The sequence below is a fragment of the Panthera leo genome, chromosome B1 (assembly GCF_018350215.1).
Source record: "Panthera leo isolate Ple1 chromosome B1, P.leo_Ple1_pat1.1, whole genome shotgun sequence".
NCBI classification, from domain to species: Eukaryota; Metazoa; Chordata; class Mammalia; order Carnivora; family Felidae; genus Panthera; species Panthera leo.
In genome coordinates this window covers 161,131,274-161,143,984 of record NC_056682.1, presented here as the reverse complement: position 1 = coordinate 161,143,984, position 12,711 = coordinate 161,131,274, and the positions used below count along the sequence as shown (strand labels likewise).

At 42.4% G+C, this 12,711-nt stretch overlaps 1 protein-coding gene across 1 annotated transcript in view; it reads left to right on the top strand.

Moving 5' to 3' along the window:
* Positions 1-11,269, top strand: part of KIT (KIT proto-oncogene, receptor tyrosine kinase) — an 86,579-nt gene extending 75,310 nt beyond the window's left edge. The window contains exons 15-21 of the mRNA XM_042936364.1: positions 1,118-1,209; positions 1,700-1,827; positions 2,892-3,014; positions 7,044-7,155; positions 7,267-7,366; positions 7,730-7,835; positions 8,941-11,269. Of these exons, the coding sequence (XP_042792298.1) occupies positions 1,118-1,209; positions 1,700-1,827; positions 2,892-3,014; positions 7,044-7,155; positions 7,267-7,366; positions 7,730-7,835; positions 8,941-9,072 (793 nt within the window). The 3' untranslated portion in view covers positions 9,073-11,269. The remainder of the gene's footprint in view (positions 1-1,117; positions 1,210-1,699; positions 1,828-2,891; positions 3,015-7,043; positions 7,156-7,266; positions 7,367-7,729; positions 7,836-8,940) is intronic.
* The last annotated feature ends 1,442 nt before the right edge of the window (positions 11,270-12,711 follow it).

Here is a 12,711-nt window from a genome sequence, read left to right as displayed (position 1 = left end):
GAGGCCAGCAGAAATCATACTCCTCCCTTACGCTTTATATTTCTGAAATTGTGTATTGGATTTCTCCTCTGCCTTTTATTCACTCTGTCCCCCTGCATTTTGAGATGGCAAGACGTTGTCTTTCGAACTTGACTCCAGGCCCTCAAGAAGACCTCAGCAAATATCATTGGTGGACGGTTACCTCTTAAAGCCCTTTTCTGTACCTGCCCTGGCTAAAGTTTTAAACCCCAGGCAAAGGCTTTTTGTTTTATTTTTTTTTTTAGCCCAGTAAATTTGGGTAGTGTCAGGTGGTAGTAAAATACAGTACAAACCACCTTTGGTTAGTTTCTCCAGAACATATGCTCTTTGTATAAATAAATGAGCCACTTTGCCTTATTTCTAAAAACCTTGGCCCCATAGATATTTTTCAACTTTCTGAAATAATGGCCTAAATTGTTCAATCCGACGTGGTGTTCTTTGTGCACTGGGATCCCATATGGGACTGGAACCACCAGCATAATCTGAAGGAGATTGTTGTCACAGTGTTTCTATGCTAATCAGAAGCAGGAAGTACTAGAAATCTTGAAGACTTTCCAGCCAAATGTTGCAGATTCAAGAGGTCCAGATGGTTCAGAAAATCATCCAAATTATTGGTGTTTATCTGAACTAAACTTGGTTTTTTTAAAACCTTCTTCCATCAGTCGCTATATGTTAACGATCCCTGCCTTCCCCCCATAACACATCTCAGAAGTTCTTGCCCTTTGTGTCTTGTCTCTTTCATCTTGTCTCTTGGGGCTAATTTAGAGAGTTTAAGGGGATGGGGGTTAATTTTTTTTACTCTCTGTTTCCCCATTAAATCCCTGGTGTCAAGAGATGGGGAATTTCTAATCCCCCATCTACGATTGAACACAAAACATGCCGTCTCATTCCTGGGGATTGGACCCTAATGTTGAATATTAAAATCCCCTATCTTATGAACAAGATTTTCTTCACTCAGACCTGGCAGTACTTTCTTTGAACAAAATCAGCCTGTTCTGTAAAGAAGGGAATGAGGGTATAGAGCCTGCCCCGTGTGTACTCCCCTTTTTCCCATTTTGTTCAGTCATGATTTGATGGATGGATATTTCCTCTCTCCCAGCAACGATAGTACTAATGAGTACATGGACATGAAACCCGGCGTTTCTTATGTTGTGCCAACCAAGGCAGACAAAAGGAGATCCGCCAGAATAGGTGGGTACCTTTTTCATTTCGAGAGGATTTCTCATACTGCTCTGAAATATCATACCGTGCCCCATGGCGACTGGTTCCCCGTTACAGTAGCCCCCAATAACAGTGCCAATGTTGAATGGCAGTTAAGGGTTCCAAGTGGGCATTGGGGTCAGAGCGTTTGTAACTGTGTGTGCGCATCTTACTGCATGTATGAAAATATATGTGTATCACATATGTATTTTGCAGATCACAATGTATCAGATGCATGTTTTACATATCAAAAACATGAGGTTTTTGTATTAATTCATGATCCTGCTCCCCTGAGGCCCCAGGTGATGAATATTAACTTTGTGCTTGAGCACTTCCGTTTCCTCAGCACCGGGGAGATGACCTGCCTGCACGTTCACATCAGTCCCTTCGTTACCAGCCCTTTGGTATCCCTGTTGTCACCATCTTCTGTTTTCCTTGCTTTGAGGTTTAATTGCTAACAAAGTCCTTCTCCTCCTAACAGGCTCATACATAGAAAGAGATGTGACTCCCGCCATCATGGAGGACGATGAGTTGGCTCTAGACCTGGAGGACTTGCTGAGCTTCTCGTACCAAGTGGCCAAGGGCATGGCATTCCTCGCCTCGAAGAATGTGAGTGGGCGTGGTTCCCGGGAAGGCACTCCCACACCAACCCCCCCAGCCCCAACCCCACCGAGCACTTTGGAGCCATAGTTCGAATGCACAGTGTCATTTTGAAGTGCAGTAACCAAAAACAGAGGAGATTTAGTTTCTTCATATTCCAACTGCTGTCTTTTTGGAATTCCTGTTCTCATTTATAAGCTTTAAAGTGCAAGCCTGTCTAAATGAGCTTTCTATGAATATTTTTTTTTTATGCATTGAATTCATTTAAAAACTTTGGCTTTTAGGATACGGGAGCTGCTCTTAGAAAATAGAGAGAATGATTTCATCAGCAAAAGGAAGGGGTACCTCATGCAGTTGCAATGCTTGGTGAAGCACATACTTGGGCTTTATTGAAGTTGGACCTCAAATATTGTATGGTTTATGAAGTGTGGGGGAATAAAGGAGTCAGAATGATAAGCATTTGGGGAAAAGATGGGGATGGGAAGGGAATGATAGAATCAAAACAAGGAACAGAGTCTCTGGAAGGGTGAGAGGGGTGCCCTAGCAAATGGGACTGGCAGACTAGGAGGAGGTAACAGATCCTCCCCGTAAGTGTCACTGGTGACATTTCCAAACAATTACCAAACTAAAAGAGGATGTAGGATGGCTGAAATAAAGAGCCTCTTCCCTGTGTCCTTGGGAGACATCAAATTGAAGTTGCAAACACATTTCAGAAACTCTATAAAAGGACATTCAAAAAGAAGCATGCAAAATGAGTTTTCAGTTTAAAAAGTATGATGTGACTATTTATAATGTATTTTCCTGTGAATGAAAGCAGTCCTAAGAGGAAGAAAATGTATTCGAGTTGGTTTTGAAAGCGATTGTAGTAATTAAGGTCCTAACGATGCGAAACACACATCATTCAGAGCGTAATTTAGATGTTTATTTTTGGTGCACCGAATAGCTTCAGTGCGAAGCCAAGTTACTGGACCTGTGTGACAGAAGCAGCATCCTAACATTGCACGTAGTTTTCATTCTTGAGGAGTTTAAAATAAATGTAAATGGTTTTCTTTTCTCTCCCACTCTCCTAATAGTGTATTCACAGAGACTTGGCTGCTAGAAATATCCTCCTTACTCATGGTCGAATCACAAAGATTTGTGATTTTGGTCTAGCCAGAGACATCAAGAATGATTCTAATTATGTGGTCAAAGGAAACGTAAGTACCCGCTCTCTGCTTGACAGTCCAATGAAGGATGTTAGTTTCAAGTTTTTCTAAGAATTGCTTTTTATGAGTTTCGTAATGCAAATCCTACCTTTGAGATAGCATGCATTTTAGCAGTCAAATTAAGTGTCCTTCAGCAAAATTTGCATGGTATGCTGAACATTACTACAACTAACATTCCGATAATAGAATTCCTAATTCTAATTGTGTAATTATGGGGCATGTGAAGGAAACAGAAATAGCCTTAATTTTCATTATAGCCTGAGAATAGCAATGAACTCTGTTTTGTTCAAGTGAAACAAATGTGGGCCTGAAGGTCACAGCAGGGGAATTTTATCTGGAGATTGACATGCTATGTGAAAAAGATTAAAATCTAAGGTTATGTTCAGAATTAGGTATGTAGAATGTCGGATCTTATAACCAATAGAGAGCATATTAAATAGTTTCGTAAGTAATCATGGGCTTATAGAACATAGTGATTTTAGTTCAGAGTGCTTTATTTCGTTGCCAGTTTTCATTGTATCCTGAGAACAACCCCTGGGTGTTAGAATGCAATGTCTTCACTCTTTCAGAGTTGGAGAAACTAAAGCTCAGTATGTTTTATATGTTTTAGTAATAAACATCACTGATTCTCAGATGACACAGGTCGGTTAAAGGCTGAATCCAGAGCCCATGATCTACAAGCAGCATCCCGTTAGTGTGGGAAGCCATATAGTCCCGTGTATATATTCTTCTGCATCTCTTTCCTAGGCCTGTTTCCCCAGTCCAGATTTATTCCTGATGGTAGCTGTGTGTGTGCCTTAGGATAATGTAATATTTTGTCCTGCGTCACTGTGGCCATCTCTATGGGTAGGCTGTACTTGGCTTGGTTTTACAGAAGTGTTTCTGGCTTTCCTTCCTGATCAAGGCATGTATTTCTAATAAATCTCTTCTGACGCTGCACTTCATTATTACGAGGGTTAATGAAACCAAGTTCTCTCCATCCCGGTGCATGCACTACTGGAAGAAAGAATGAGAGGTAGTCCCCGATCCAGGCCTTGGAATAGTGACAGAAGGGCAAGAGGAGGAAGACGGCAGTTTCTGGACTGCCGTTGCCGAGCTCGGATCTGGTTCCATCATTTAATGGCTCTGTGATGTTTGGCAAGAATTACCCGGGGCCTCTCAACCTTGCTTCTTTTTCTCTTCTTGGGAAATGATACTGTCACCTGACTCATCAAGTTGTTAGGAGGGTTAAATGAGTGAATCTAGGTGAAGTGCTTAGAACTTTACAGAGTTCAGGTGCGTTGCAGCCAATATGCACGTGGCGCTCGTTCTTCTGACTGTTCTTTATAGATGTCTTATGTGGGATATAAATAATCATGACAGTGGTTATGCTGCAGCTTCTTAATAGCTTGTGATTGGTTCGCGACCTGTAATGAACAAGGATGGGTTAGGTCCCACCAGGCTTCTAGATTGTGGGCTCCAGCTCAAGTCTGTTGCACGAACCAATTACAGATCTCTCTTCACCAGGCTCCTGGGCAAGGAGGATTTATGGGACAAGTTAAAAGCAGGGAAACTCCCACAACATGTTACTGCCTCAGATTTGCTACATCATAGTCATGTGACATCTCCCCGTGACAGCTTCTCAGAAAGTTCTTCCATTCCTCGTAGGTTCTTCGTCATATTTCTGTGGGTGAAGCCAGCGGATACCTTGTCAGAACATTGTCTTAAATGCATAAAATAAAATCTATAGGATTACCAAGAAAAGCAGTTAAATTGGAATATAGTTATCAAAATATTAAAAAAGGATATTTTTTGACATCAGTACGCGTGTTTCTTTGTTACACAGAATAACCTGTTCTAGCCGTGGGTCTAAAAACTGATTTCAAAGTGGTGATGAACGTAAACACTAATCATGATGGAGGTGTCTGCAGTGACTGTTGGTGATGGAATCACAGGACCTGCTGACATTACTGGGCTTTATTGCTTTTATCCAGAACTTAAGGAAATGCTAAACTTCATTTAGAAGTTAGTGAAAATAAGAATGTGTGGCATTTTTTTCCCCTTCCAAGTCCACAGGCCCCTGAGTTCAGGACACCTTCAATCTCAGGTTAAAGCTCCCTGTAGGAACTTAGGTATAAAATCTGGGAGGGGATACTGGAATGTGTCCTTCCTTCCTCCCTTCCATCCTTCCTTCCCTTTCTTTCTTTTTCTCTGTCTCTTTTTCTCTCTGTCTCTTTTTTCTCTTTTTCTCTCTTTTTCTCTCTTCCTTTCTTCCTCTTCTTTCCTTCTTCCTTCCCTTCCTTTTTCTTTCTTTTCTTTCTCTTTCTTTCTTCCTTCCTTCTTTCTTCTCTTCTCTTCTCTTCTCTTCTCCTTTCCTTTCCTTTCCTTCTTTTCTTTTCTTCTTCCTTAATTTCTTTTTCTTTCTTTCTTTCTTTCTTTTCTTTTTTCTTCTCTTCTCTTCTCTTCCTTCTCTTCCCTTCCCTTCCCTTCCCTTCCCTTCCCTTCCCTTCCTTTCTTTTCTTTTCTCTTTTCTTTTCTTTTCTTTTCTTTTCTTTTCTTTTCTTTTCTTTTCTTTTCTTTTCTTTTCTTTTCTCATTCCTGCTGGCTAAAATAACTTTAACACTAGAAAAACAAAATTGTCTTCCCAGTTTCAATCCTGAATGGATTAAGAGAAGGACTGAGTTAGCTTTTTGTGGTAGATTAAGATCCAGGCATCCAGAATGTCTGTAAGAGCAATAGTCCCAGCAAGTCTGACTCGATTTTAGCAGAGAGACTTCAGGATGTGAAGTTCAGCTGTTGAATGTAAAGACCAGTCTGCCACTTGCCACCTTGGAATAGTCCTAGGCACCATGAGCCGCCCCTATTTATTGTGTGCTCGCTTGTGCAAGGCAATCGTTTAGAGATTGGTCTGTCGGCAGTACTGTGGTAAGCACTTTTACCTACGTGATCTCATTTAACCCACCAAACAACTCATGAGATATGAAGTATTATTTTTGCTTTCTAGCAGACCATATTGAGATTGTCTTTTTAAATTTTTTTTTTTAACGTTTATTTATTTTTGAGATAGAGAGAGACAGAGCATGAACAGGGGAGGGGCAGAGAGAGAGGGAGACACAGAATCCGAAGCGGGCTCCAGGCTCTGAGCTGTCAGCACAGAGCCCGATGCGGGGCTCGAACTCACGGACCGTGAGATCATGACCTGAACCGAAGTCGGATGCCTAACCGACTGAGCCACCCAGGCGCCCCGAGATTGTCTTTTAATTACAGTTACTTGTGACCTTCCCAGTGTATTCATGAAGGATTGGTTTGGGTTTCAAAGGACAGAAAACCCAAAAGAAAAGTAAAAGAAGTGTAGTAGCCGCAGGCCACGGCTGGTGTAGAGGTTCTGTGAAGCACTCAGGACCAAATCCTTTTACCCTTCCATTTTCTTACATCTCTGGTATAGCCCTCCTGTTCTTGGCCCAAGGTGGCCACTGGATAGCCAGCCACCACAGTCGGAAGGCAGGGTGGAGGAGGGATGAGAAGGGAAAGAGCAAAGGGCACATGCCAGCCATCTTTTAAGAAGGTCTTCCTATAGTTGCCGTATCATACCTACAACCTGGTGTCCAGACTTGAGTCGCATGGCTACACCAAGCTGCAAAGGAGCTGGGAAATGTCGTTTTTATTGTGGGAGGCCATGTTTCTATCAAGGAAAAGGGAAAACACATTCAGTGGTAACTCACAAACCTCTGTTACTCAAGGCCAGTGGCGGAGCCAGGATTTGAACCCATGTGTCTGCCTCTGACGGCTGTGCTTTTAACCGCCATGCTGTATTGACTCAATGTCCCGCTTTTGAAAATGGGGATAGGATCGTGTGAGCCCCCAGTTTCAGAGGTAGTAGGAGTCATCTGAGGTCCTAGGGGAAAAGGCTTTTGTGAGATGGCGGGCAGTCAACTTCTCACCCTCACCCCCTCAGCAGGAGCAATGTCTACAGGATTTTTTTTTTTTTTTTTTAGCTTCTTAATAATTAACCTGGCCGAATCTGTTGTGCTTCCATTACAGGCTCGGCTACCTGTGAAGTGGATGGCACCTGAAAGCATTTTCAACTGTGTGTACACATTTGAAAGTGATGTCTGGTCCTATGGGATTTTTCTGTGGGAGCTGTTCTCTTTAGGTAAAATGCCTTGCCAAAGGCACCTTGGTTAGACTCAGCATCTTCTTTAAGGTTCGTCAGTGTCCTGCTTGCTTATTAGTAACACTGATTTGCAAACCGTTTGTGCCTCAGGAAGCAGCCCCTACCCTGGAATGCCAGTCGACTCTAAGTTCTACAAGATGATCAAGGAAGGGTTCCGAATGCTCAGCCCTGAGCACGCACCTGCTGAAATGTAAGGGCCGACACGTTTTCCTTCAGATAGTGCTTCCCCTTTTATTTTCCTTTACGAAGATAGAAACCCAGATGTTAAGGGTTTTCACTGGTACGGTTTGAAATGTCAATGTCACCTGATTCCTTTTTATGACATCTTGATCAAATGTCATTTTTGTAGCTTATTTTCATAATCTCTTGTCACCAAATATGTGGAAAGTTTCAGCCACCTTTCACATATACGGTGTTTTATTTCATCACGCACGTGCCATTCAGTATGTCCGTTTGCACGGCCCTGGAATTTGAGATTGTCACGTGGCATACGCCGTGAGAAGCCAGGTTAACGGCATTGGGGGGTGATAGGAAATGGCTTTCTGCTTTGCAGGTATGACATAATGAAGACTTGCTGGGATGCTGATCCCCTGAAAAGGCCAACATTCAAGCAGATCGTGCAGCTAATCGAGAAGCAGATTTCAGATAGCACCAATCATGTGAGTTCCCTCTGGCCAGGCGTAGAACCTCCTTCCTTTCTCTTGGTTCCAGATGCACCCTTCTGAGGCTCTGGGGGTGAAGACCTTTACTCATCCCTTCTCTCCTTGGCTTAGGTGGCAAACTGGGCTCTGGGCAGCCACGTAAAGCAGTGGAAACAGTTCTTTCTGCCTGGCTCCCCTTTCTGAGCCTAAACACATGAGATGAGAAGGAAAAAGAGTGGAGGGCTTTGCATGCAGAAATGTGGAAGCGGAATGTTTCATAAGGATGCACCGTGTTTCCTCCCCCACCCCAAGTGCCGGTCATGGGGTCGGCGTGTTCTCTGTGTCACGTGTCATGGCCCTTCAGCCTTTGGACAGTGGGGTAATGTGAACTAGAATGAAGGCATAGAAAAGACAGCTTGTTACTGCAGTGAAATAGACCTTCTGCTCAAACAAGCATAGCCAGAAAATGGTAGCTAGCTGTCATGCCCACAAGCCATATAGAATGAAGAGCTGTTTGAAGTTGGGAGATCCCTCCCAGTGATTTGGGGAGGGGGGGGCGTTCAAAACTCAAATCCATTATTTCTTCTCCTGCTCTTAAGGAAGAATTCGTGATCCTTACTATAACTTGGATTTATTTAAGCTGCTTTTTTTTAATGGATCGTGGCTCGGAGCTACCTTTTCTATGAGCACACCACTGATATTTTTGGGTTAAAGCTTGCTTTTCCGGGTGTCCGAGCAGATTTCAAATACAACAGCATTTCCCACCCCTGGAAGGGCCACCGATTTCCCAGCAAATGACATCAGCCATTGGGTTCATCATTGGCCTCAGAGGTTTATAAAGCTTTTTAATAGGTTAGATAATACTTGCTCCCAGATGCATCCCAGCACATTTTTTTTGCCATCACTTTTTATGTATCAGACCTGGGGGGAAATGAGGGCTAAAACAAAGCTTGTGTTTCCTTTTGTCAATAGGATTGGGGTTTTGGCTGTGAAAGTCTTGTAAATCTCCTCCCTTTAAAAGGCCTTGTAAGTTATTTGCGATCCCGAAGCCCAAATGGGCCCCTTTGTCGTTGTGTTCGTGGTGTAGGGACTGGCATGTTAACTGTGGGCTTGTTTTCCTCAGATTTATTCCAACTTAGCAAACTGCAGCCCGAACCGGGAGCGCCCCACAGCGGTGGACCATTGTGTGCGGATCAATTCTGTGGGCAGCAGCACATCTTCTACCCAGCCTCTGCTGGTCCACGAGGATGCCTGAAGCAGGAGGAGCGCCGGGGTCTCCCCAGCGAGAACGATCCCTCTTCTTTTGGTTCCTATCCTGGTTATTTCATTCCCCCTTCAACTCGCATCCTGTTCCAGGGTAGAGGACACCCCGCTGTAATCCCGTCTTTACAAGCACACTTCAGTGGCCAATGATTTTTGTCATCAGCCACCACGCTATTGTAAGGGTTCGAACTGCACATATCCCCGATAACGAGGCAGCCCCCATTAACGAAAACAAAACAAAACAAAAACAAAATGCAGACTTGGAGCAAGGGAGGGTGGGATGGGCCACACACCCTGGGGCCTTTCCAAGGCTTCTCCACTTTCTGTTTGAAGAGCAGAGTTGATAGTTTATTTGAATAAATGGCAGTAGTCGCCTTTGGGCCTCATAACCATCCATAATGATACGATGACGCAGCAAGATTAGAAGCTGAAACCTGATCTCTTGATGTGGAAAATGGAATGTTATTAGAACAAAGGGCAGAAGTCTATGACTATCTGGGCTTAAGAAATCTAGGATTTCGTGCTGAGGAATGAGACATAGGCCATGGAAAAATGCTCCCCGAGCAGGAGTATAAGACTCGCTGCTGGGCATGAGCCTTTTTACTACTGACCTGGTCTGTAAATAGAGTTCGCTATTAGGGCGCTGAATCAGAGAGAAGGCCTCCCCAGCCAGCATTTGTATATACTCATCTATAAATTGTACATGTTCATATATTGAGGAGAGAAAACCCACAAGATGTAGTTTCTGGATATGACCCTGGCTCAAGTCTGCTGTGTGTAGAAATAGATTAAGGGCCAAATTTGAAGGAAACAGTGCTTTTTTTTTTTTTTTTTTTAAGAAAAAAAAAACCCATAATTGCCAAGCACAATCTTAACAAAGATCTCCTTTTGTAGCCTATGAACTTGCTCTGCAGATGCTCCAGAACAAGCCTACCAGCTTCAGAATGGCATTGTGCTCAATGGATTGGATGCCATTTGAGAAAGTGACTGACTGCATGACTCCCTCGGGAGTGACAAAACAGTGCTGTTTTAGTTTGGATCCTTCTGTAGCCAGACATTAAGTTTAGATTCAGCCTCCTCTGCAGGCATATCCTGGACGCCGGGCCAGTACCTATATAAGTGTGTATGTGTGTGCGTGTGTGTATGCTTGTAGACAAATATTTTGGGGGGTATTCTTGCCTTGAGCCCAAGAGGGTCCTTCAACACTCAAGAAGCAGCTTGGCCTTCATCATCAGTACTGCTCTTGCTTCTCTTCACCCAGCTGTCCAGAGGAGCTTCCCGAAAGCTTACATAGCAGCCATGTAGGAAGCAGAGTGCTTGAGTACTTATTTATTTGCAATCCACCAACACTTAAAGCACTCTGATGTTTATATACTCAACATACTGTATCCGTTCCTTAGACGTAAGGCTACTCTCCCGCTGAAACATATTTAAATTGTACCCTTTGGGCTGTAGCCTGGATATTATTCTTAGAGTTGACTTTTTTTTTTTTTTTTTTTTAATAACTCCCTGCCCAACCGTCAGAGGTCCCTGTGTATGCGGCCATGTTTGTTGTCTCGCGAGATTCAGGTATGCCGCCTTCACGGTTCCCCCTCCTGGGTCCCTTAGACTACATTTAGAGAACTGTGGTCGTTTAGCTGGAAGTAACCATTTGCACTGGAGTTCTATACTCTTGCACCTTTCCAAAGGTAACAGGTTTTGGGGTTTTGTTATCACGTAAGAGATTGTCGCTATTTGCCATACTTTGTCAGAGAATTTCCTTTGTGTTTCTATTGACTTTGATCATAGTAAGATAAGTGGCTGTTGATTGTGGGTGTCTAGGTACTTCAGGGGCACTTCACTGAGAGTTTTGTCTTGGATATTCTTGAAAGTTTATATTTTTATAGTTGTGTTGTTTTTGTTTTTTTTTTTTTCCACATTGGATGTTTCTTTGCAGTGGCTTAATGTTTGAAATTATTTTATGGCTTTTTTTTTGTAAATATTGAAATGTAGCAATAATGTCTTTTGAATAATTCCCCCGCCCATGAGTCCTTGAAAATATTTTTTATATATACAGTAACTTTATGTGTAAATATGTGCGCGGTGCAAGTTTAAAGGATGTTGATGTTCCATGTGTTTTTTTCCTGGTGTATTGTTCAACTATTGACAGTTCTGAAGAATTCTAATAAAAATGTACATATATAAATCAAGTGGAACTTTTTTTATTATTTTTTCAAGCTTAGTGAAACTCAGCTTCAAAGTGTTAAAGGGCATTCAGCCTGACGTTAGAAAATTTGTACCTAGGGGTGCCTGGGTGGCCCGGTCGGTTAAGCATCTGACTCTTGATTTCGGTTCAGGTCGCAATCTCACGGTTCATGGGATCAAGCTCTGTGTTGGGTTCTGTGATTCTCTCTCTCTCCCTCTCTCTCTCTGCCCCTCTCTCATGCTTGATCTCTCTCTCTCAAAATAAACAAACATTAAAAAAAAGTTTATACCTGGTGTGCGTAAGATACAACCAAGGCCATCAGATCACTGGGGTTTATATACTTGAAGATTCAGCAAACACTTATTAAGAATTTAGTATGTGCTATATATTCTCATTTTGTTTTTACAACCCAAGGTCTACATTTTATTTTGTTTTATTTTATTTTATTTTATTTTATTTTATTTTATTTTATTTTATTTTATTTATATTTTAATTTACATCCAAGTTAGCATATAGTGCAATCATGATTTCAGGAGTAGATTCCAGTGATTCATCCCCTATGTATAACACCCAGTGCTCCTCTCAACTAGTGTCTCCCTTAATGCCCCTTACCCATTTAGCCCATTCCCCCCACCCATAACCCCTCCAGCAACCCTCAGTGTGTTCTCTGTATTTAAGAGTCTCTTATGTTTTGTCCCCCTACTTGTTTTTATATTATTTTTGCCTCCCTTCCCTTATGTTCATCTGTTTTGTATCTTAAGTGAAGTCCTATGATATTTGTCTTTTTCTGACTAATTCTGCTTAGCATTATGCCCTCCAATTCCATCCACGTAGTTGCAAATGGCAAGATTTCCTTCTTTTTGATTGCTGAGTAGTACTCCATTGTCTATATATACCACATCTTCTTTATTCATTCATCTGCCAATGGACATTTGGGCTCTTTCCATGTTTTGGTTGTTGTCAGCACTGCTACCTACATTTGCACTACTAGGTATATATCCAAGGGATATAGGTGTGCTGTTTCAAAGGGGCATATACACCCCACGGTCTCCATTTAAATTGAAAAATACGTATATGAAACATTTTGAGAATACTACACATTGCTACAATTATTATTAGGTCGACTTGTGTGAAATGACCAATTTTGTAGGCAAAACGATGGTGAAACAGCGACAGTGTTGTGTGGTCCAGTCTAATATAACTGGCCTGTTTCCTCCTAAAAGAGATTGTCGAAAAATTAACGTGAACTGTAAAGTAATTCACAGGGTTGACATGAGGCATCCCAAGAAAGTGGTTTGTGTTCTTGTTGGCTTGGATTTTGAAGAGAGGTTATTCCGTTGTGAGATGTTCATGCTCCACCCTTCGACCTTATTCTCACTTGCTTCTGGAACATTAAGTTCTGTCACTTGCTTGGAGGAAGCTGATTTGTGCCAGGTGGTTGGGTAC